General features: G+C 34.8%; 1 protein-coding gene across 3 annotated transcripts in view; it reads left to right on the top strand.

Moving 5' to 3' along the window:
- The first annotated feature begins 5,375 nt into the window (after positions 1–5,375).
- Positions 5,376–26,103, top strand: part of Epha6 (EPH receptor A6) — an 879,442-nt gene continuing 858,714 nt past the window's right edge. For 2 of the 3 annotated variants that reach the window (XM_057763562.1, XM_057763564.1), the window contains exon 1: positions 5,376–6,922. In XM_057763562.1, the coding sequence (XP_057619545.1) occupies positions 6,541–6,922 (382 nt within the window). In that variant the 5' untranslated portion in view covers positions 5,376–6,540. The remainder of the gene's footprint in view (positions 6,923–26,103) is intronic. The other variant, XM_057763563.1, reaches the window with a different exon arrangement.

Below are 26,103 nucleotides of genomic sequence, written 5' to 3' on the forward strand. Positions count from 1 at the left end.
TTACAGAGACTGAGTTCCTAAATTTCAGGAGTTTATACTATTATACAAAATACAAAAATATGGATGAATCCAATACAGATCAATTTGATTTTTACTCACAATAAAGGAATGATATCTTCATCATCACTGTTGTGATCACAAGCATACTCTTGATGTAGAGAGATTCATCCTCTTAAGGCTGTACCATGATCATTTGGCCACATCAAATACTGTACTAATGGTTACACAATTGCTGAACTGTGCAACTACATTCAAAGAAGTTTTATTTATAATGCTATCAACAAAATATTTTGACTAAATTATGTAGAAATTTTTTAAGCAATAACATGTAAATTTATTCCACCTTATAGGTAATGAGTCATTTAGTTTATCTTTCTTGCTCCAGAATGACCAGCTGTGTCAAAACAACTTTGTTTTAATTGAATACAAAATAAATATCATTAACTATCATTTTTGAAATGTCAAATGGGCAACAATTTATGGGAAAAAAAGCAAAATTATACTAACTTTAAGTAAAAATTTGTACAGTTAAATGCATGTGATTTACTTTTACTGTATGAAATATAGTAGCGAGTATACTTTTAGTTTATATTGATGTATTCAAATAGAAATTTAATAAAATATACTTTTGCTATGTCTTGTGATGGTCCTACATTGAGAAGCTCTGTGCACTGCTCCAGAAAAATGTTGAAGCTAGATTTTACAAGAAAAATGACATAGAAATAAGTTTGTTAACAATATTATCATTCCAATAGTGTTATCAGGTATACATTTCAAGTATTTTGGTATCAGCAATGCAAATCTAGTTGTTTTTTTTTTTTTTTAATAATGAACCCAGGACAGACAACACCCTAGGTAAAGAGAAGTGATCTTTAAGTGTGTCTGATAAGAAGTACTTTGTACCAAAAGTTCTTGGAAGGAGATGTTTCAGATATTTTTTGGCACCAAGGTTCTTATTTGCATTTCTGAGCCTCTGCATGCTTTCTTGTACATTATGTTTGGAAAGCTGAAAAAAAAGTCTTAGACACTGTGTTATATTCCATATGAGCTATGGCATGCCATTGACAATTTAATGTACCTAATAGGTGAAATTTATGTGGGAAATTTAATATTACTCTAACATAATGTACATCTTTACTTCTGTCTATTAGGTTTTTTTCACAGAATATAAGTATCTGTATATACTCACTACATCCCCCAACGGAAGCTAGCTCTTTACTCATAATTATAAAGTAGTAAAACGTTTTATAGATTGTCTATGTCACTCATGTGACAAACACAGTTCTTCATATTGCTGCCTAACTTTGTCCTCATATGTGATTTTCTCGAGGACACTGCAAATTCTCAAAAGTATCTCCATGTGTTTCTAAATAATGATGTGTTTATTTTATTTGATTTTGAGATAGAGCCTCACTTTGTAGAACAGGTTAGCCTATAACTCATTATTTAACATGCATTAGGCCTTAAATAATGACTGTACCTCAGCCTAAGAAATGTTGAAATTACAGGTGTGAGACATGCCCAGATTTTACATGTACTTAAATAGCAATTATGTTTAACTATTTGGTAAGTTGTTATATCTTTATTGATTTTTTAAAAATATATCAATAGTTCTACCCACACATCTATTAACGAAAAAATATTTGGCGCCACTGTTCTAATTTTCAACATCTATTTAAAAAAAACTTCTACTACTAACAATTTACTCCATATAACATTATAAATTACTATATACACATAATGCACACTATGTGAATCTGTCTAACTGGGAGTCATCATGAGAGTAATCTGTTCATCCTAAGAACAAAGCTCAGAGTGACACCCATTTGTGCTTCAGGATTAAATCCTCTATTATTAGAAACATAATAAGCTTCAAAGTACTGACATTTGGGTTTAGATATTCTTCTATAGTTGAATATAAAAATTTCCAATTTAATAAAGCAAGAAATCACATCTATCAAGCTGATCTATATTAGTACATATTCATTATCAAAGACTATGCTACATTTATTTAATCATGATTTGTTTCATAGTATACCTTAAAATATATAAACAGCAGAAAACATATTTGGGTCTAACCTTTAATATAATGTTTTATCCTGAACAAAAATATTAAATAAACTCTTTGCCAACTTAAAGATATGTAATTTCTAAATAAAGAACCTCAGAGCAGCTATATTTGAGTTTTTAGATTGCTTTTACTTTAGCTGTTGAATTTTACTTCTAATTGCTGCAGGCTAAATCATATACAAGTCAATCATTTCCTTAACTCAGATATTAAAGTTGATGATATAAAAATATTTTTATTGTGCACAGTAGGTCACTGACTGGTATCAGCATAAAGGCTCATGCAGGTGTATATATCTGCAGTGCAGACTTAATCTTTAAGATCTGATGTTTCATGACATCTTTGAGGATCAGAGCTCTTATTTGTGTTTCTTCTTTCTTGACCATAGAGAATGCAAATTGCTTCTGTAAATGGACTAATTTACTTTTCTGCCAGAATAATATACTTGAGATTTCCCCATCCTTGAAACATGCTGAGTATTAAACAACATAATCCTTCTTGTTTTTCCTCAAGGGAATTAATTGCAGGTTAAATCTCCAATCTTTTCATCATTTTACAAAGCAAATAGCATTGAATACTGTTTTTTTTTTCTACTATAAGTGAATAGTTGGACTGGGTTTTTGTGTCACATATCTTTCACTTAATAAAAATTTAATCATTTCTTACCTGAAAGGAGATCACATATATCTTGAAGAACAATGTTCTGAAAGAATACAAAAGAATTCTGAACAATATAGCGCTGAAAAATGGGACGTGAATGTCTTTATGAATATAGGTATGACTCAAATAGACAAGTGCAGATAAATCTACATGAATATTGCATCTGGTTCTTTGAGAGGCTTATAATTTTGAAACTGTCACATGTCAGCAAATATGACAACACGGCTAAAAAAACAAAATGGAAGTGTATCTGTGCTTGGTAACTGCATCTAGTTCACACAGGATTCCAATGGCTGCATTTTATCTTACTATTTCTAGTTATTATTTCTTGTCCTTTATTTAAAATAGATTGTTTTTCCTCACACATATTATGCTTTGCCCTTCCTCCAGGCATCCCTGTTCCTCCCCACCTCCCTTTCCATTTGGATCCACCCCCTTTCTGTCGCTCATTAGAAAACAGTCAAGATTCTAAGGGATGAACCTAAAATAAAATAGATGCTAAAACAGAACATTAGCACATGGAAGTTTGATAAAGCAAACCAACAGAAGGAAAAGAGCACAAGAATAGGCATAGGAATAAGAGACACCTACTTATTTTTGCACTCAGGAATCGCATAAAAACACTAAGCAGGAAGGACCTGGTGCAGACCTGTGCAGAACTGTACACACTGCTTCAGACTCTATGACTTCATATGATCTTTGCTCATGTTGATTGATAGGGCCTTGCATCCTGAAGTCCTCCATCCCCTTGACTCCTATACTCTATCTCCTTTTCTACGGGACTCTCTGAGCCCTGACGGCAGCTAATTGATGGAGCTATCTCCTTTAGTTTAGGCCTGAGTGTTCCAAGGCAGGCTTATACAATAAATTAGTTTTAGTCATACAAAATAGTTTACACTTAAATCTTTTCTGAGTGAAGAAAAGTGGATATATAAAAAAAAATTAGAATGCATATATGTAGGTATATTTTGTAGGAATATATATGGTTAAGTTGTTTTATTAATTAATGTTATTATAAAGTTTATGCATATTAATCGCAATCCAACTCATGGATTAATTTTCTTATATACCTTAATAAAGTACTTGAATAATGAATAAGTTTTCCCTATCTTCTAAAAACTTAAGAAACAGTATCAAAGTATTTCTAAACATATGACATGCTTTAATATGGGGAAAAATCTTGTCACTATTTTTTTCTTAAAAAGACACAATCAGTAAGACAGCCATCATCTGAATAGGGGGTACATATGAAGTGACGCTCTGCCATGCCTTATTCAAACAAGGAGTGAAGAGGAGCTAGAAGGAAATTCAGTATAATCAAGTGTTAGAGATACTTCGAAGTTCAGACATCGTATTCTGCTATGAAATTTAGCATGAGTCTTGGAAAATGACCCACAGCTTTGCTTCTGTTTGTTATTCCCTTCATTTTCTTTCCATTAGAATCATTCCCTTCTAATATGATTTTAAGTAGAGCTTCTGACTGTCTCATTGTTTATAATAAATTGTTTCAAATTTAAGATTCAAATAAAACATAAAAACGTGAGTTTAAATGTTCATTTATAAATGTGATGCTGAAATTATGTTAATAATTTTCTACTGAGAATAAGCAGAAAAGGAATTATTACATATAATTAAACCACCAGCATAGTCATTATGCACTAGGAAAAGATTAGACAGAACTTCTTGTGGTGTGCTCATGTAGATTTTTATTTTACACCTGAGTTAGTAAATTAAATTTAATTTGCAAGTGCCTATGCCTATGCCATTCGTCTATATCAGTAACAAAGTGAGTATCAAAATCAGATTTCACTACTGTAATTTGCATACATTTAAATTGGCGTGGACATCTTTGAAAAGCTGTGTATGAATTCATAATGACTGTGAAAGTAGCCACCAATTAGAAAGCGTCATCACACTTGCACGTTACATTTCTCTCCATGAGAGCGAGCAGCTTTAGATTCCAGCCGGCCGTTGCTCCTGTCTTTTTTCCTCTGATTGACTGACTGTAAGGCATGGGCTAAATTCCCTTAACTAGAATGTGAACTACACACAATTCTGTTCATCATCAAAATGCCTGGAAACCCAGCTTCATTTCCAGAATTTCTGGTAAAATATGGAAGACTTTGGTCTTAGACCTACCCCTTTTAAGGTCCCTGACACAACCATCCCCTATCTGAACCCCCTGTCCACTTGGAAAATATCCTCTCTATGCTATAGAAATTCGCTTCACTTTTCTCTAGTGCCGTCAATAAACCTTCAAATAACCCCTTCCTGCTGCCTTTGGAGATGGATTTTTTTTTGTTTGTTTGTTTAAATCCTTACTCAAGAGAGTCAATCTGCGTCTCTTCAATAATGAAAACGACATTAACTAATGCATTCCAGAATTTACAATGCCGGTGATAAGGTCTCTACAGTGAGACTCAACAAATACTGTAAGTTTAGCCTAAAACCATTCTCTTGCCTTTTCGCAGGTGTAGCCAATTCACCTTTAAGCAGTGAGGGAATTTTTGTTGTCTACTAACCCCCTCTAGCGCCGAATTGGCTGCACCTGAGTCACAGCTGCTGCCAGATCGCGGGGCTCCACCAAGCTCAGCAGCGCTCTAGGGCCCTGCCCTCCATGCACCGGTCTCGGCAGGCAGCAAGGCGACTGCTCGGAGGCGGCAGGTGGCAACACCCCTTCCCATCAGCTAATCCTGTTCCTCTGCCCAGGGTGGGATCCCACCAAGTAGCCAGTGCAACGGCTTAGGAGCGCCCGGAACTGGGCGGCAGTGCGTTCTGAGAAGGGGCGTCTGGACGAGAGCGCACCAGAAGCCGCGCGCACTCTGCTTCGGACTTGGCCACGCAGAGCTAAGCTCTTGGGCTGCTCTCAGCGCTTAGCCCGCCACAACTGCCTCAGCGGAACAGCGGACTGTCGAGGTCCTCGGAAGCCAGGCACCAGGGCTGCCATGATGATGCTGGTGACCTCCCTAGCGAAGTCACCCCCATATGCCGACGCGAAGACCTAGGCGAGTCAAGGTGCCAGGCACCAGTCTACTTCCAGCCTGCGGAGACTCCTCTCTATCCCTGCTTCTATCCCTATGCTTTCCAAGGACTTGGAACAGGAGAGGTGGCCAGAAAGCTTGTTGGTTCGCTCTGGTGGCCAAGTTTGGGAGGCTGGCACTCAGACACTTCAAAACTGACCACTACCATCGCCGAGCTGTACCCAGGGCGCTGTCTTGCAACCCTCACCCCTTCCAGCGGGAGAAATGTAGCAAAAGGGAAGGTGGTGTCCAGAGCTGACAGTCTAACATTATATGGGGGAGGAGGAACGCAAGGGATTGGGGGACTAAGGTAGCTTCAGTGAAACCCAGTAAGTAAGCCTCTGCCACGGCCGGCGGGAGGCGCATATGCCACCTAATCGGTGGTGGCTACGACTTGACACTCAGACCAGGTCACTCAGAGAAGAGGCTGAGCGCTCAGTCCGCTGCTCCCTGGGACCACTTGATACCCCGCGGAGCCTCATTGCCGGGTTCCCCCAGACACCAGCCAAGGGAAAGTTCTGGTCGCCCAAGCTACCCTTGCTATTTGCTGAGCCCCCTTCTGCCCTGGGCTCTGCAAGTGTCAACTTGGGTGCAGAGAGACGTTTGGGTGTCCAAAACTGCACCTTCACTACCCATTTGGACATCTCTATTAACCCCCAGTACCCTCTTTCAGGCATCCTCCCCCCGTCCTTCATCCCCTCCCCCAAACTATAGCCTGAGCTCGCTCTTGTGCGCGCGCTCTCTTGGGCCCAAGTGAATAGTCCTCCTCGCTGGAGCGGGACACGGAGGTGGATGCAATTCCCCTCGCCTCTAGCCGCCCGGAGTTCCCCGGCGGCGCAGGCAGCACCCTCCTCCGAAGCAGCTGCTCCTGCACCTGGACAGCCTGGACCCTCGTGCCCTGCTCACGGGGCCTCGCGCGGGGGGCGCCCCGGGACTTCCCCTGCGGGCCGGGTGGAGGAGGAAGAAGAGGAGGAAGAAGAAGAGAGCTCGGGCCAGAACCCCCACCCTATCAGGAACACCTGGCTGCGTTACTGCCACTTCTTTTTAAAGGAGAGAAGAGAGCCAGTGAGAGCCATGGGGGGCTGCGAAGTCCGGGAATTTCTTTTGCAATTTGGTTTCTTCTTGCCCCTGCTGACAGCTTGGACAGGCGACTGCAGTCACGTCTCCAACCAAGGTAAGGGACAAACCAAAGGGCTGGGGCAGGAGGGTGCCTTGGGAGTGAGCTCTTTTGTCCACTATTGCAGGTAACTTTGTGCCTGGGTCAGCTCCTCTGGAGTTGCCACACTGTGATGTCTAGGATGTTTCCTAATCTGAGAGCCCTGATTGCATTGCCTGGGTCCAGCTGCCCCTGGAGCTCTCTTCCTTTCTATCTAGAATTCTTTCCAATGCTTGAGCATCTTCAGCACATGGGTTGCTTAGTGGCATTTGTCTCATTGCTTCTGATTGTGCAGTCCTCACTGGAGGTCAATGTATGTGGCACAGACCTAACTGCTTCTTGGAGAATTTTTCTCAAAACAGCAGTTTGTGGATTTTCCTTCATAGCTTCTTGACAGAAAGGTCATGACTCTGGCTGTACCTATACACCTGTAACCAATGATCAACCTGTGTTCTCTAGTAACTGTGGGTAGACCTTACTCAGCTGCTTAACTTTGTCAACCATTCACTTCTTCAAATTATTCTTGCAACAGATGCTCACATATCTGTGTTGCTGTTTCTGTTTTTGAGAGACTTGGGCAGATGAGTGAATGCTAAATCTGAAATTCTAAGTTAATGAATATCCTATTCATAAAGTCTAGTTGTTATCGGATATTTAGAGGACTTTTACCAATGGGGTAGTGGAAAAGTGAAGGCGTATACTGTGTGGGGAAAAAATGACGAAAAGCATGTAAAATATTTGAGTATTTTTTCCTTTCACTCAATTTTTCATGAAATATATCTCTTCAGATTTCTGCTATGAATGTTTAAGGATATAGAAAAATATCTGCATGTCCTATATGGCTTTCATGCTAAGTATCAAACAGCCACAAAAGTTTTCTAGCAATACCTGTCTGGATGCTCTCTCTGACATGGTGAGGATCACCAAGATGTCACCTGTTAACAAAGACACTCTGCACAGACTTCAAGTCTAATGCACTTTTGATCAATTACACTTGTCATTTAACAGGTAAGCTACATGTGTAATGGTCAAGAGGACAATTTCTGAAAGTACCAATAGAGGTCAGATGAGAGAGTGGACTTTGTGTTTGATAGGAGGTTGAGAGAGAAGGCAAGCCAAAGACCAAAGCCTTACTTTTGTCCTAAGTGTGTATGTGGCCATATTATTTTCTCGAGAAATGAAGCAGTCATTCAGAAAATATTCAAATATTTCTGTTGATAAGTAATATTATTGATATGTTTTACTTATTATTTTTTATCTGAAGAATATGCAATCACAATTATTTATTATTTAGAATATATATACATATACCCTGTAACATTGACATGTCATATAGGTGACAGCAACTATAATGCTATACACATCCACAGAGGTATAATTTCAGACGTGTCCCTCATCAGTCTTCAAGGATTATTGTTATTAAGTACTCAGATGTAGTTTAGTTCACTCATGTGGAAATAAAATGACTGTTGAAAATGATAAGTAGTTATTTACTTGACCATTTATTTGGAAGGAAAATAATTTTTAAAAATGAGGAAGTCAGATATGTATATAATACCAATATTATTGTCTATGGAAATTAAAAGTATATGAAGATTGAGATTCATGTTCACTACAAAGTTTGAAGTGATTGCAGGCTGAATTTTCCTGAATAGTTAATATCTATAGTACCTATGTAAGTCGGCACCACTCCTAGGCCCTGGCTTTATTCAGGTATATAAAACACATATGAATATCCCAAAACTAAAGTGCCATTCTACTAAAGCAGGTCATACTCAACTATGACTTTATGAACATTTATATCAAATGCAAAAAACTAGTGGAGGTGTTTCTAACCTCTTAGATTGATTTTCTCCTTTCTATTAATGAATTTCTCATTCTTTTTAATGATTTATTTTAAATAGAGTAAATAGGAAACATGGGAACTTTATTGTTAGTTTCAATTTGCATAACTTAGTGCTTGGGAGTATTTTCTAGCTATTCCATCAACTTAAAAGGACCGTTAAATATCACTCAATAAAACTCTTAATTTGAATTTGTGTTAATATACTAAAAATGCAAGTATAAAATTATCAATAGCCAAAAAAAGTTCAATAAAATTGAGTCTGTTCTCCAATACAACGTTACAAACTATGGTCACATTTTCATCAGTAATAAATGGTTATTTGTTATACTGTGATAATTATAGGTTTAACCTCATAGATTGAGAGAACACTAAAATAATCAGGCAAATTAATAATAAATTATCAATCTTCTATAGATTACTTATCTGATATTTTAGAGAAATATTTAATTTGTAATTTTATTATGAGACAGCTGAACATTAGTGCTTGTCTATCTAAAAGGTGAAATGTGACAGATTATATGAAAAGCACAAGATTCAAGTAAAATTTGCATTTAATTGTAATATATAAAAATAAATGTCAGAGATGTGATTAACACACTTAGTTTTTAGAAGATTCTTTTCATATTGCTTATAATTTAATTATTTTTTGAAACCTGCTATTTTATATGGAACAATTTTTCATTTTTCTATAACCTTCGTTCTTGATTAAGGGCAGTCACAAAATGAAATGTCATTGCTCTGTGTCTATTTTTCCAAATGATTATATATAAAATCCTTCATGGATGAATAGACTGCATTCACCCTCTGACCTCCTACCCCATCCCTAATCTTCCACACTAAGACAGGGTAATAATGATGCTGACAAGAAGTGGGCTACCTCCCTCTCAGGATGGAAAAGGGGAAGCTCACTATAGACAAGGCTTCTTGTCTTTGAACTGGATGTAAAACTATATGCTGTAAAGATGAATAGATTAGATTGACTTTCTTTCTATTTCCCAATGCTCTTTGAATCAATGTGAAAGTAATGGTGCTTCCCATATCACTTCCTCTGATTAAGTAGACACATACGTTCTGTTAGACTGTTTCTCATGTGCCATTGTTTCCACTTGTATTTTTTTTTAATCACAGTATCATTGAGGTATTGGTATATTTTATTTAAACTCATATTTTAATCTCCGAAGATGTACAACTTTGCATCCCCTTACTAGTGAATAGAAAACCTAGTCTTACTTCATGTGTAAATTAAGCAAGTGTAACAATTATAATAGTTACTGGTCATCAGGGATCTATTTATTCAAAGATTACTCTCCCTTAGCAGGGTACCATATAGTTAAATGAGTTGATGCATCTGTTAGGGTGCTAATGTTATAAAAATAATGAATTTCACACAAAATAATTCATTAAGTCAACTTGTTCAACTAGATAAAACAGTGGATTTATCACTATTATATGATATTATATCTATTGTGTGATATGACTTGTTATAAGACAATACTGGACAAACACACAAGTAAGGTTGCCATGACCCTAGGTGTTTTTATTTTAATTTATTGATTATGGTAAAATGATAGCAAGAATTCTGCAGCTGTATGTAAATATAAGTAAACATGTTAAAGAGAAAATATCTCCCTAAAATAAATCATCTAAAATTAGTTGCAATATCAGAAACATCATTCATAAATTGTTAAAACTAAAGAAATACAAGAAAGTAGTTAATATAGTTTTTAAAATTAGAAAAATTAGATAATTTACCAAAAATATTTCTGTAAGATTCTTCAAAATAGTTACTATTTTCCCCAGATAAACTATTTATAGTTGTAGGGTTGTTTGAGATTATTGTCATATGTCCTTTTTGACATAACTATATGTAAAACCTATAATTTTATTATAAATAGGAAGTTCAAGTTGTGGAGTTATTAGGAAAAGCATGCAATATAAAAAATAAAATATTTTTACTGGCTCCAGTGTGCTCATCAGATTCTGTATATTATTTGCTCTAAGTTACAAATTAACTGTATCTGAAAATCTTATGGCACAAAAATAGTAACATGCTCATTAAAGTTATATCCTTTAGAAGTAACAGAAATAAAATATTAAATATTAATATAACATTGTTGATTTTCAAATGGAGAAAATGTTCTTTTTAAAGATATAAAAGAAGATAAAGTATATGATACGACCTTTGAGTCCAGGAGACTTCATAACAAATCTTGCATTTAACAATAAAACCATTCTCTATTGCACTATCTTTTATATTTAACTACAAAATTTTTCTCTCTTACACAATCACAACAACCACTTTTCTGTCCTCCCACCCAACTTTTCTTTTTCTTTTTTTTAATTAATTAATTTATTTATTAAAGATTTCTGCCTCTTCCCTGCCACCGCCTCCCATTTCCCTCCCCCTCCCCCGATCAAGTCTCCCTCCCTTGTCAGCCCAAAGAGCAATCAGGGTTCCCTGTCCTGTGGGAAGTCCAAGGACCACCCAACTTTTCTATTATATGTTCCATTTGTTGTAAAAAGAAAAAAAAGTCCTACTTGAAACTCAACTACAGTGCAAAATTCATAGATGTCTCCTTCCTTTGGTTTAAAATTTCTTGGCAGTCTAAACTTGGTAGACATCAATATGCATAGCTACATATGAAAATGATGTGTGTTTGCCAATCATTTAACTAAAGAAGAATACCAAATTAATACATATGTCTATAACAATTGAATGAAAATGATGTATGTTTGCCAATCATTTAAATAAGAATACCAAATTAATAAACATGTCTATAACAATTGAATAAACTTAACACTTACATATATTAACATTAATGCCTTAAATTTGAAAAGTATATTGCTTTTTATCACTGCTTTATCTTGATTATTTTGAATATTGTTTCTAGAATGTAAAATTTAGTGATTAAAGAGATGGCTCGGGGATAGAGAGTGCATGGTAAGGGATAGGACTTTGTTTTCTATCTCCCACATTTGCTGACTTACAATCGCATGTGATTGCATATCCACTGAGATTATTCTATTGGCCACCTTGGCCACCTACATGTGCACACATACACATATCCAGACATATACACATAATAATAAATTAATTAAAAAACCATAACTTTCAAAAATAGCAAAAATAATATATATATAAACAAAAATAATAAAATTTAGGTAATGAAGAAAAAGTGGAGGTGTGGGCATATTATGTCCTTCCATACAATCTGTTAAATAGTAAAAACAAACACAAAAAGAAAGAAAAAAGAGTCAGACAAAGCAACTAAAGCATCAAAATAAAAAGTCATAGGACACATGCATTGTTTTAAATGAGACTGTTGAAAATGGCCTGTGTTGAGGTGCAATTTAAGCCTCATCCTCAGGGAAGAAAAACAAATAACTTGTTCTGAGCAAGAAGTACACTTCTGCTAGAGGGAAATCGTTTGTGAAGAACTGTGCTCCACAAATGTGAAGAACTCAGTCCAGTATGACTGGAGCTTACTGAGCAAAGAAAGAAATTGAAATTGTAGCTTGAAAGAGGGCAAACAGAATTAATGAATGGAAAATGAGATCATGGTAAGAAGCCAGGCTTTAATATTATCTCAGATAAAATGGATGGTAAGGGAACTCGGGTCCATCTTCGTGGCTGGAGGTGTGAAAGAGCAGAAACAGGAGTCTGGCTATTGTTCAGGCTTGTGAAAGCCTGGCCTAGAGCAATGGTAATAGAGACAGAAAGAAACAAATAGGTATATTCAGCATACTGATTTTATTTATTTTTTGAGAATCTGAATTAGATATTGTATCATATCCCATTAAGTGGTCTTAATTTGTGATTATTCATAATCAGTGGGTGAAGGGAATTCATAAAATCAAAAATAACTCACAAATGTACGTAGCCCATTTCCCAAGTTTTCCATTTCAAGCTGACTAGTATAAAAGGACTCATATGAGACAAAGCAGCACTCCTCTGCCATAGCCTCTGCTTCAGCCCCTGCCTCCGAGTTCCTGCCCAGTTTGTGTTCCTGTCCTAACTTCCTTCAAAGACAAACAATAACATGAAAATATAAGCCAAACAACCTCCCCAAAAAATTATCATAAAAATGAACAATGATATAAATATATTTGATATATTTATAGATTGCATAATGATATAAGTAAATGTATTAATGGATTTGGTGATAAGGCCTCCATGTAAAAGACTTTCTGTGTCTCTCCTTTGAAAGTTTTTTTCTAATCCTAGTAAGATTTTTCCTGTTTCAAAATACTGTACATGATGCTGATAGATCAAATGCAATGTACTTATTCTTTTCCTTCACCACAGCTTTCTGTTTGTAGTTATTTGTGTGTGTGTGTGTCAGAGTAGATGATGATTCAAGTAGGCTTGGTCATCTACATAGGACAACATAGTTTTACAGTCTAAGTTTAGGGAATGAAAAGCAATAGAGTTGTTTTTAAATGCATCTGTGTGTTTCAATACTCTTTTAAAAATGAAAATTCCAACTAATATTGCATATAAAAGACACACAATATTTTTAAATATTCTCCATGAATCTCTCCTCTGCACTGAGTATAAATAAAGAATAACACATGTGAAGATAGTGTTTAGAAACAGGAAAAAAGGAATTTAAAGGTATATGATATGTGGTAACAGGGACAATGGAAGACTCTTCAGTAAATTTTACATAACTCAAACCTTTCCTGAGCTGTCACTTACCTTTTAGCGTGAGCTACCTTCTAAAAGATCATTGAAAAATTTATTAAAATCACATGATAGTAAAAGAGCCCATAAACATTTCTTTAAAATCAAACAAAAAATAGAGAGCAGAAAATTTCTAATTTAAACACTTCAATATATGTGATGTCTATTTTAAAATTCATACTATGAACTTTAAATATTTGTGATATTTTAAAATACAATATATGTAACAAATCGTTATAGAATGACTGAAAGAGTGATTCCTTTTGAATAAAAAACATGGCTTCTTATATGATACACAATTTTAGTCTTTAAATATATATGTTCTAAAAATGTCAATGTTTATTCTTTTCACCATATTTACTAAAGACCTGCTACTTGATAGGCAGTGTCCTTGCTATATATAAAGGATCCAGGACCACGTTGCATATTGGAATGTCTGAACCAGTATAAACGTTTAACCTGTCTTCAAATTTGACATAAATTTTGTTTTTTCAATATTTGAATTGATAATCTGGAACATATTATAAAATCACATTGGTCATATAAAGTGCTTATCATATGACATGCACACATAAAAATACACACATATTCATTAGTTGACGTTCAAACAAAAATATGTACCATTTTCTGAAAACTTAATCTATCATTTTAATGTAATTTATGTCAATGTTCAATAACTAAATCATGCAATGGACTCAATATGCAAAGTGTCAGGGATCCAGGAATCGTAAGAGTTGCTGGTACTGCAATGATGGCAACCAAATATAGGGAGTTTCCTGAAATCCTATTACAAAGGGTGTGATATTGCTTTAGGAACTTTTTACTTAATTTTAAGAGATTTGATGATGTTAGTTTAACATCTTTTATTGTAAATAAGACTCTGTAATAAAACAGAATAATCAAATTCTATCAGCAGTTTGTGAACTGTATTGCTTCTTAAGATATCCTACTTTTACATTTATAGCTATATAGATGCTTAACTAAATTATATAAAAGTAAAGAAAATTAATTTACAAGATTACAGTGTTTATGCAAGTAAAGCTTAAATATATCACAAATTTCTGACTTTTGTTGATGGGCTATTAAACTGTTTGCTCTTGTGTGTTCATATAAAAGTATATTTATTTATTTATTTATGTATTTATTTATTTATTTTGGTTTTTTCGAGGCAGGGTTTCTCTGTAGCTTTGGTGCCTGTCCCGGAACTAGCTCTTGTAGACCAGGCTGGCCTCGAATTCCCAGAGATCCACCTGCCTCCCGAGTGCTGGGATTAAAGGCGTGCGCCACCACCGCCCGGCTCAAGTATATTTAATTTTAAATGGCAATTTGTTATGTAAATTGTAAATTTGTTATGTAAAATATAAATTTCTACTTTCAGATAGCAGTGGACATATTTTTTGTTTGTTTGCTTGTTTGTTTGTTTCAGCTTTGGAGAAAAAATTAGGGTGAAAATGCAAGCTTTAAACCCATATCCTGAGAAGTATTTTCAGCTAGTTTCTGAGTACACTGCTGAAATCCTCAGCTGCTGGCCTGTGTGCTGACCTGCACTTGATGAACATACTTGGGAATAATTGCTCTTCCTCGCATTCCATTAAATTTTTTCATGTGCTAAAGTCAAATTTTTGATCCCTGGAGATTTATAATATGGACTTGAAAAATTGGCGTGAGGGATATAAAATGACAATCTGTTATTGTCTTTTGTAATTTCTCATAAAATTATGAGTACAGGTATGTGATGAAAAGCACTTTATGCAAATATGCATAATTCATTTATTGCATCCATCTGCTAATACCAGGTCAATTATGTGCTCTCTGGAGTAACTGTGCTATAGTCTGGAACTTGGATTTTGTGGTAGACAAGCACAGCAAATAGAAACACATTATCTGCAGTACTTAGAGCCCAACATCTAGAATAAAAATACTTGTAATTCTTATTTACAGAGCCCATGATTAATGTAAAACAACATATGGAAATTTAGATGCCAATGGTAATTGTAACTCTCTTTTATGGAGTTAACAAAGTCCATTGTATTTTGGTTGTGAGCCTAGCCTTTAACAGCTGAGCCATCATTCCAGCCCGATGGGAGAGGGTTAAACGGGAGGGAGGAGGAAGGGATGGCAACATAAAGATGTATAGCTCAAGAAAAATCAATAAAATAAAGGCCAGTGTAATCTAGAGAGTAAAAAGTCTTGTGTGATATATTCCAAATGAGAACAGAGATTAACTGATTGTGTGCTTCCAAGTAAAATCATGTTGCATCATATTTGATGAGACTTTGAATTTTCTTTAATGTTCCTGTGATACTTTAATATCAAAGGATTATTTAAATTAGATCTATAATTAAAGACTTTAACTGTAAAAATTATCTAAGAAATGATATCTCGCATCCATCCTAAATTAACCTCATGGTGCTGGAGCAATAGTAACGAATGACCTGGCCTGATTAAGGGCACTCTGAAAATAAGCCTGTTGGTTATAGATTCTCCATGGTGTGACATATGCTGAATAAAATGTTATGATCTATGACCTTCAATTCTGAAACAATAAAAGTGTCTACTAATGAAAATCACCTTAGTTAAAAACTTCTGTTATAAATCCCTTTTATCCTTCATTTCTTTGAAATTAAAATTTACTTAGTGTTTACCTTGTGAGTGAAAATAGTCACCAATAAGCATGATGACTAAAAGTTAAAGAAACTGCTAGATCTGATTATTCAAAATCAAATTGATTGTAACACTTTCTACATGAAACTGTGTCTCTATGCACTGATCTACTTGCTCCCTTGAAAGAAAAATGTTATGCTATCTGTGAATATTTTAATTTAACACCAGCATTTAGTAAAGGAACTTCACTAATGCCTAGACTATTTCCTATGCCCCATTTAATGAAGGAATGGTTGTAAAGAGATCTTGTTTTTTATTTAACAAACCCCAAATATTGGGAGTTTCATAGTCTCAATACAGAATATTGCCTACCATGATTTTAAAATGAGTACAAGTTAGCAGCTCCAATATCATTGTCATTTTTATGACTGTACTAGAATTATAGTGACTAAGTAGGCAGTAATTTATTGTCTTACAATGTTGCTCTATAATAACTTCATTATATAGATTAGACAAAATGTGGTACATTCACGTTCTTAAAATAACACTTTGCTGGTTGGTTTAGTGTAAAGTACAAGTGTAAGAATTGTTACAACACCAGTTTATGGTCAGAAATCTTTCGATTGATATATTGTTTCTGGAATTTTCAAGAATCTTATTAGCTCAAATGGTGACTTTAAATTTAAAAATTTAAGTGTTAGCACTTTAAAGCATTTTAAAGTTTTTAATAGGCTTATTATTAAAGTTAAGTGATACTGTTTCTTTAAAAATCCTACGAAGACAGAAGTTTGCATATAGATCTATGGTGAGATTCTGGAGTAATTGTCGATTGGCATGCATAGCAACCTTTAAATATGTAATGCTTCAATGTTTTGTTACTTGGATTCAAATACTGCAGTTCTTAAGACACATTCATATATCTTGTGAGAGTTTTGTTAGTTTTTTAAAAAGTACATATCCAAATTTAAATTGCAATATTTGCACTATGCTTCTCTGTGGAACTGAGTACAGCGACTGTAAACTTTGTATTCCAGTCTCCAAAGTCAGAGAGATTAATATTTAGCTCACCTTGATGAAAGAGACAGTTCATTGGTTAAGAGAACTGACTTCTCTTTCAGAGAACCTGAGTTCTGTTCCCAGCACTCACATGGTGGTGCAAATCACCCTTACCTCCAGTTGTAGTGGATCCAGCATTCTCTCCTTACCTCTGCACACACCAGGCATGTACATGTGCGCGCGCGCACACACACACACACACACACACACATTATTTTCTGTGTCACCATCTTCCTTCATATATGAAAATAAAATACATCTAATGATTTAGTCAACAAACGTTTGTAAGCATCAACATATACGCCTAAGTATCTGTATTTAACTGTTCTAATGATCAGGACTCTTTAGATAAATTAAAAGTTCTGTACTCAAAGATATATAAATTAATATACAAAGACAATTGAAAACATGGAGTCAATATATGGCTTGATTATATATTGGACATAATCTTGTGATTATATGAATAAAGTCTGCCTTCACTCTAAGTCCACTGCAATCAAAACAGATGTCTACATGACATCAGTGCACTGGAGATACGAATGTACAGCAAAGGTCAAAAGAAGTGATATAATGTAAATTTTACTCAAAAGGCATTCTTGTTATGTAAAGGATGGGGCTGTGACTCATTAATCAGAATATTCAACTTCATTATCTGAAATAAGACAATTAACTAAACTTTGATAAGCATCCCAATTTTTAAACAATTTTGAGTTACCATGTCAACAGTTAATGATTAAAATTTACTGTATATTTAAAGTGGAGTCTTTACCATGTAAATGGTTCTGTGGCTTAACCTGAGTGTGGAGTTTATTACTATATGATATTATTTGATTTTTCTAAAATTTTAAATCAATTTTCATAGCTTTTATTTTAATTCTGGGACTAATTTCAGAATGAAAAAAAACCACAAATTTTATATTTTAACAAGTTACATGTAGACCAGCCTGTTCCTTGGCTATCTCTTTACATGACTGTGTAATTGGCAATATCTTAATGGTTTTTCATTGTATGGAATTTATTTTTAAAATGTCACTTAATTTCTGGGGAGATGCTTACATGAATCAGTGCTTTCCAAGCAAGTGTGAAGGCTCTCTGAGTATAAAGATTGCATAATCCATATAACATCTTGACCTGGCGGTACATCCACCCATAACTCCAGTGCTAAGAACCAGAGATAGACAGATCTCTTTATAGAGAGCTCCAGGTTCAAACCTGATCCTGCCTCTTGATGAGAAAGAGAGAGAGAGAGAGAGAGAGAGAGAGAGAGAGAGAGAGAGAGAGAGAGAGAATGGAGGGAGAGAGGAAAAAAAGAAAAGAAAGAAGGAAGGAAGGAAGGAGAGAGAGAGAGAGAGAGAGAGGGAGAGAGAGAGAAAGAAAGAAAAAAGAAAGATGATAGGTAGGTAGGTAGATAGATAGATAGATAGATAGATAGATAGATAGATAGATAGATAGATAGATAGATGGAAATAAGGAGGAAGGAAAAAAGGAGAAAAGTAAAGGAGAGAGGAAGTGGATTTGGCAGGAGGAAGGGGAATAAAGGAAGGAAAGATGGTGAAGAACAACAAAGGAAGATATCTCAACATCCATAAGACTTTACCTTTGTTTATACACACACACACACACACACACACACACACACACACACACACACACTTAAAAAATCGATCTCTTCAAGCCAGAGATAGTTGTTTAAATGTTTAACCCTAGCTATTGGTAGTGGAGACAGGAAAATAGAACTAATTTACTGTCGCCTAGGTTACAGAGTGAGGTTCTGCCTCAGAAACAAATAATTAATTCTTCAAAATCTTGTAACCTGTTTTCATGTTTTACTTTTTGCTGCTTCATAGCTACATTCTCTTTCCTAACATTATTAAGCATTTAATGTTTAGCAGTATCTTAGAACGTTTGATTTACAGGCATTTTGACTTTTTTTTTTTTTTTTTACAAATTAACTTATTGCCAGGTGGTGGTAGCACATGGCTTTATTCCCAGCACTCAGGAGGCCAAGACAGGTGGATCTCAGTGAGTTTGAGGCCAGCTTCATCTACAGAGCTATTTCCAAGACAACTAGGACTGTCACACAGAGAAACTCTGTATTGAAAAACTAAGAAAAAGAAGTTAACTTATCATTTTATCATTTGATAAATTCTGATGAGAAGCCAAGGACAATGGCACTAGGTTTCGATCCTAATACATGAACTGGCTTTGTGGGAGCTTAGCCTGTTTGGACGCTCACCTTTCTGGACGTAGATAGAAGGACCTTGGTCTTCCCGCAGGGCAGGGAATTTGGACTGCTCTTCAGTATCGAGAGGGAGGGGGAATGGAGTGGGGGGAGGAGAAGAGGAGTGCGGATAGGGGGAGGGAAGTGGGGGGAGGGCAATATTTGGGAGGAGGGGAGGGAAATGGGAAATGGGGAGCAGGTGGAAATTTTAATTAAAAAAGAATAAAAATAAATAAATAAGTAAAAAAAAAAAAAAAAGAAAATATATTGGAACAAAAAAAAAAATTCTGTACTTTGTATTTGAAAAATATGCCTCTAGAAGCACTAATAAGTAGAAATTGCTGCCAGAACTTGGTATTTTGTACAAAAGAAATAAATTGAACATTACCCATGATTAGCTGATGACATTTAGATTTGTACATTTAGAATGTTAAAAAATACTGAAACTCCCAATCTAGCTTACAAATTACAATAATACTCCCTCTTTTCAAATCCAACATTATATTCTCCTCCATTTTTATAAAGAATATAATTTTTCCACAATAATCAAAATTACTGTGATCTTATAACTGATAGAATTTAAATAATAAATTGTAAAACAATATGAATTGTTAATAAAGCAGATGAATATGCATGTCTCTATGTTTTCTCATGTACCCAGGCATTTTTTGAGCCAAAAAAAAAGTTTTCAGAGTTTTGACACTTGTACTTTAAATGCTTATTTGTGCTATTATGTGAATACCACTAAAGAGACAGAAACCCTGTGATAAGGAACCCATCTTCCAAATTAACCCATATCCAAACTCACCATAGTCTCAGTGAAAAGATCTACTCTCAATACAGCAGAAGAATCCAGGAAACCTGTAAAATTGAGGACAAATAACCAGTTTCCTCTTCACTAGATTTGCCATTGATTGGCCCATTGTCCACTTCTGTTCTTTTATTGCTGTTTGAAGTACTTTGATCAACTGTCCATTTGAAATATGAATGTGTTCTGGTCCAAAGTTAAAACATGGGGTAGTTTATATAATTTGGCTATTTTTTAATCTCTTTTAGTTGTTCTGAAATTGAAATGATTATAAACTTTCTGATTTTAGCTTCCAATTTTTCATACACTTGGTATATGTATTACATTAATTCCAAGAATTTCTTGAATTGGCTGCTGATTATTTTATTATTGTATTATTCTTTGACCATCAACAGTGTTTTAAACCCTGACATTTTTCTATTCAATACATTTGTTCTGCTGAGATATGCTTCTGAAGGACACATGTACACATTGTTCAGTAGTTAATGGGAAAATAAAATACCCGTTTGCCGATCACTGAATTCTCGAATCTTATGTGTGGATGTCAGCTCTCCAGCGAGAGTTCAGTGGCAGGATTACAGCTAATGGAACTTATTCTTAGAAGGGGTTACTTCCTTACTATTCTATCTGAATCTACTCAAATCCACTTAGCTACCAGCCCTGGAAAAAAAATAATAACTACCTGCCTTTTAATAGGTGTAGGAAAGGGAAGAAAGCCCAGATGAAGTGTTTACTATACAGAATACTGTATGTGGCTCTGCCATAGAAATGTTCTACTCTAAGGACCCTTGCACATGTATGCAGTTTTTTAATGCTGTCTATCTCTGTGAATGCTGTCCATGAAAGGATAAAGCACTAACATGGTTGAAAGACATATTAAGAATTTCAATAGGGTCTTATGATTATTTTCCATAGAAAAGTAAGTTTCCTTTCCTAAGCATCATTTCTCAACACTCCATTTGCTGGACCACATTACAGTTCAACAGAGCAGTCTGTATTGGTCTTGTCCTCAATTAATTTTCAAGGTCTTTGTTTCTCATGCAGGAGACTGGACCCAAGGCCTCTCTTTTACATACTTATACCACTGAGCTACACTCCAGTGCATTTTTCTGAGATGTTTAATGTATAGAAATCTTTTCCACATTATTTTTCTCTATATATTGTGGTTGTAAGTTAATATATTATGCCTCAGAGTATGTCCTGATGGTAAACGTTTCTTTGAAGTTGTTGTATAGAAAGCAAATAGGCAGAATGTTGAAAATATCCATACATTGGAATTTATTTTTTACACTTTTATGGATTTAGTTTTTTAAATGACAAAGCAAAGAGAGCAGAAAATTTTTTGCTTGTATATAAGCATTTTAGACTGCAAGTTTATTTATAAAATGAAAAATTTGGAATAAAATTAAATAATCCCAAATGGGCGAATCTTCTGGGATATGACTGTATTTGCCTAAAATAATTTCTTGAATGATACCTTCCACTTTGATAAGAGTGACCAAATATTTCTATGCAAAGTAGTTGGAAATAATTGTTTTGTTCTTAAAAATGTTATGGGAGGTGACAAGAGAACAATAAAAACTGACTCATGACAGGAAGAGTCTAATGGATACTGCTTTCGTTTAGATAAGAACACAGTATTAAAAGGATGATTAGCATTGCCCTATTTGAAGTGTTTTTTGTGGGGACTATGATTTTATCTCCTGCACTACTACCTTGGTCTTGAAAAATATCAGCAATCTGTTACATTCTGGAAAAAGAAAGATATAAAAAAATACATGGATATATTCTGTGAAGAAGCATATAACCCCCACTTCCATAAAGATCCCCAACGATATCAGAGCTCTAGTTTAGTGAAATTCTTAAGGACTAGGCTTTGTCTTGCTTGGAAATTCAGATTAGGTGCTGGGTCAGGAATTTTGTTTTCATCTGGTACTTTGTTCCTAATTCCTCTCCAGAAAGTAGCGTGCATGAGACAACAACCTCACAGGAATTGGGTCAGAAAACAGATCTCGGTACAATCTCATTAGCAAGCACTGCATATTGATGATATTTATCACTTATATTTAGAGGTTGGAAGTGATCCCAGCATAAGTTTACAGTGTTGTAGAAGAGGGCACTCTGTGGCTTGCTGAGCAAGCACCATACATTTTTGCTTGGTTGACAGTGTCATTTCTCAAGAATATTTAGCAAGTTTTAATAAAAGCTATGGGTCTTTGTTTTTTTTTTCTAATTGTTGTGGATTAAGGGAACTTTGGTTAGATGTGCAGCAAAGGGCATAAACCTACACAGAGAAATGAGAACGCAACTAAATAAGGCATTTAACAGACGAGGTAAAGAGAATGTAAGAATATGTAAATGCATGAAGTCATAATGTCAGAGTTAGTCAGGATTTGAAACACTGACGGTTTAAATCCAATTAAATATCTCTGTTCACAGTCCAGTGTGATGCTACTATTTCAATATGACCGACATGGAATAACTGAACGAATGTGTTTTTCATTTGTATGTTAAGGAGAAGAGATATGGTCTTGATTGCAATTCTGCTCTTTGGAACTACAGATGATTGTAAGCATTTTGCATTCAGTAACCAGAGAGATTTTCTTTTCAAAATTGTGTGTGGAGAGTCTGAGAGTATGGCTCAGTTGGTGCTTGAAGCAGAAGTATGAGGACATGAGCTTGGATTACCAGCACCAATGTAAAAAGCCGTGTGTGGAGGCATGTGTCTAAAATCCCAGTGCTGAGACAGGAGAATTTCAAGAATTCATTGGCCAGACAACTCCAGCAGAATCATTAGGCTTGTAGTTCAATTGAGAGAGTTTAAAAAAAAAAAAAGGGTGGAAGAGTGATTGAGAAAGAGATACCACATAGATCCTGGCCTCCTCACATGTGAAAACACACAAAACATATTCATTAAGCAAATTATTACAATAGATGAAGTATCTTCCAATCTCATGTGTTTAGAAGTAGTATCTGATCACTCATTGTTATTTTTAATGTTCTGATTTGAGATACTAAAACTTTTTTTTGAGAATTTTATCTTATACAAGAAGTGGAAGTAATTTTGAAGCAAATTTTGTTAATTTTATGTTAGTGATTTCCCCACCTCATAATTTGAAGGTAATTTACTTGGTTATCGTATTACCTAGAACCATGAAGGTGGTTATGCATTGTCTTCTATTACTACCTATCTAGATGTCCGTGTCTTTGCAGAGGTGAGGGTGGGGGTGAGGGACAGGAAGGGAGTGTAGGGAGAATGGAGAGGCAGCACAGACTAGGTTACTTTTTATACAATGTAAGTTCTTCCCTTACTAGACCACAATGATTCACTAAAAAATTTGTTTTAATCATGTCATGAAAAAAACACACAAACTTTCAGATTACACACTTTACTTTTTATACACTATTTTTACTATATTTTAGTTTTTTTATGTACATTTTCCAAAGATAACCTGCTTAAAGCTGCCATTCAGGGAAAATCAGTTGTAATTTAAGTTCATACACTGGATTTGTGCTCTTTGGAATTTCAGTGAAACCCACCATATTTTCCAGCCAACAGCTTTTCATTACATGCACATTTGGAAATGGATAAATGACAGAGGGTTTGAACAAGGAAAAATAAATAAAAAGCCAAATTCATTCTGACTGTATATATTCATTTTATTCCACCACTTTGTCTTGTTTTAAAGTAACATAAATTACCATGTTTATTTTGCAAAGGCGGCTTTTATCAACAATAGTTTACTTGGTTGAGTTAATCAAGCAAATTAGTAACCAAAAAGGAAAAAGAAAAGTTACTTTTAAGTACTAGGTGAGAAAGAAAATTTCACACAATTGCTTGATTTTAAAAATGCACAAAAATTATATTAAGCATTTGAATGTTTTATTGTAAATTCTATCAGTATTTTAAAACTATTAAAAGAACATAATTTAGAAAAATCTTTACAAAAACTAGTTTTCCTGAATTATATAGAGTTTTTAACAAAAGTCAAATTCAGTAATGACAATTTTAAACAGTATTGTCTATTTAATAACATTTTATTTATGGATCTTAATTTGTTTCATATTGGAAAGGCTATTTATTATTAGTATAATACTATACATATATATGTGTGTGTGTGTATGTGTATGTATTTCTCTGTTGATAATCTTTATAGCACTTCCTTGATACATTAAAATTGTTCAGTACAGTGTAATCCATTTTTATAAATGAAAAAATACCCATGGCAAGTCATACACTTGAATTCTCCCATGACATTCTCCTTTGTGGAGAATTCTCTCAGTGTAGATCTAACAAATTAATGATCATAACTTTGTTTTTTTTTTCTTTTCCTTTTTGGAATTGTTATAGAATTTGTTCCAACAGTAGATTTATGAAGTAAATTACAAATAATTGAATTTAGTCTGTCTGAGATAGTATTTAGGACATTTGTTTTTAATAAATAGTCTTGCATTATGTTCTTTTCATATATGTTGTGGCTGTTAGCTTGATGCTTTTGTCAGACCCCAAACTGTGGGAACAGATATGTTCTTGACATTTTTTTACCAGTTCTTGAAACTCTTTTCCTCCCATTGGGTTGCCTTGTCCATCCTTGGTTTGAGGGCTTTTGTCTTGTCTTCCTATATCTTATTTTGTTATGTTTTGTTGTTGTCTCTTGGAGGACTGCTCTTTTCTGAAAGGAAACAGAGGGAAGGCAGATTCAAGGGAGAGAGCAGTAGGGGCAGGGGCTAAGAGGAGTGGAGGGAGGGAGAACTGTGGTCAGGATGTATTGTATGAGAAATGAATCTATTTTCAATACAAATGAATAAATATGCTACATGAATTATATGTGGATAGTTTGAAAAATACTAACTTGGATATTTGATCCCTAAACATTCTAATTAGTTGCTAGCAACAGGGATGAAGCTAACTCACATAAACAGAAAAGAAAAATTTTAGGAAGCTTTTGGACAGCCTGCAGAAGCAAAGAAATAGAATGAACTGGAAAGGGTAGGAACAAGGAGAGATGCTGTGTTCCAGGTGTCAAGGGTTTATCAGTCTCACTGGGCTGAATTAGTTCCTACCATTTCTAGTATTTCTTGAATAGAAAAATCTCTGTCCTACAGAGTAATATCTGCTTGACCTTGCTGGCTCATGATCATCAGAGCCAAAAATAAAATAGTATAGTCACCTGATTAATGACATTTCCAGGACAGAATGCAATACAATAATTCTTTAAAATTCTTTTCCTGGTGGAATATTTTGAATGGAACAGATAACGGGTGTCCAGCACCCAACATATACCTAACCATTTAACATATGGTACAAGGATAAAATATCTTCTTTTAGCATTTTAACCTCATCAAAAAGTTAAGTGGAGAATATGGGCTTGTCTATATCAGTGTAGAATATTTTAGTTCAGACTAAAATAGTTTAAAAAAACGTTTTGTTGCTAGAAAAGTTATGAATCATTTGATAGAAAATCAGCAATGTAATAAATAGATAATAACAGAATTCTGAAGCCAACTTCCTATTTTCTTGAAATCTACTACTGGAGCATTCTTTGTTATCATAAAGCTCTTATTCTGTCGTATGTAATAAAAGGGAAGGTGGAGGACACCTGGACTTCTGACCATTCTTTCCAAGAACTTTGACTTTCAACATGATTTACTATATGCCAAAACTTGCATTGCATTTAAAATACAATATGCCATTCTAGTTATTGTCATCTGCTTGCTAAATAGGAAACAATTTATGTTTTTTAGTGTGTGTGTGTGTGTGTGTATAGAACAATTTGTAGGAGTCAGTTTACTGCCAGGTGGGTTCTAGTATTGAGTTCAATTGGTCAGACTTGGCTGTCATCAAGCACCTTTACTAAATCAATCTTGGCTTCTAGTCCTATAGGAGAAAATTTTAGGAAAATTATGCTGTATGCAATATTGATCTACTTTCTACATTGAAATATTATACTTTGTACGCTGTTTATTCCTAAACTAGAAG

Source organism: Chionomys nivalis, chromosome 3, assembly GCF_950005125.1.
Source record: "Chionomys nivalis chromosome 3, mChiNiv1.1, whole genome shotgun sequence".
Lineage (NCBI taxonomy): Eukaryota > Metazoa > Chordata > Mammalia > Rodentia > Cricetidae > Chionomys > Chionomys nivalis.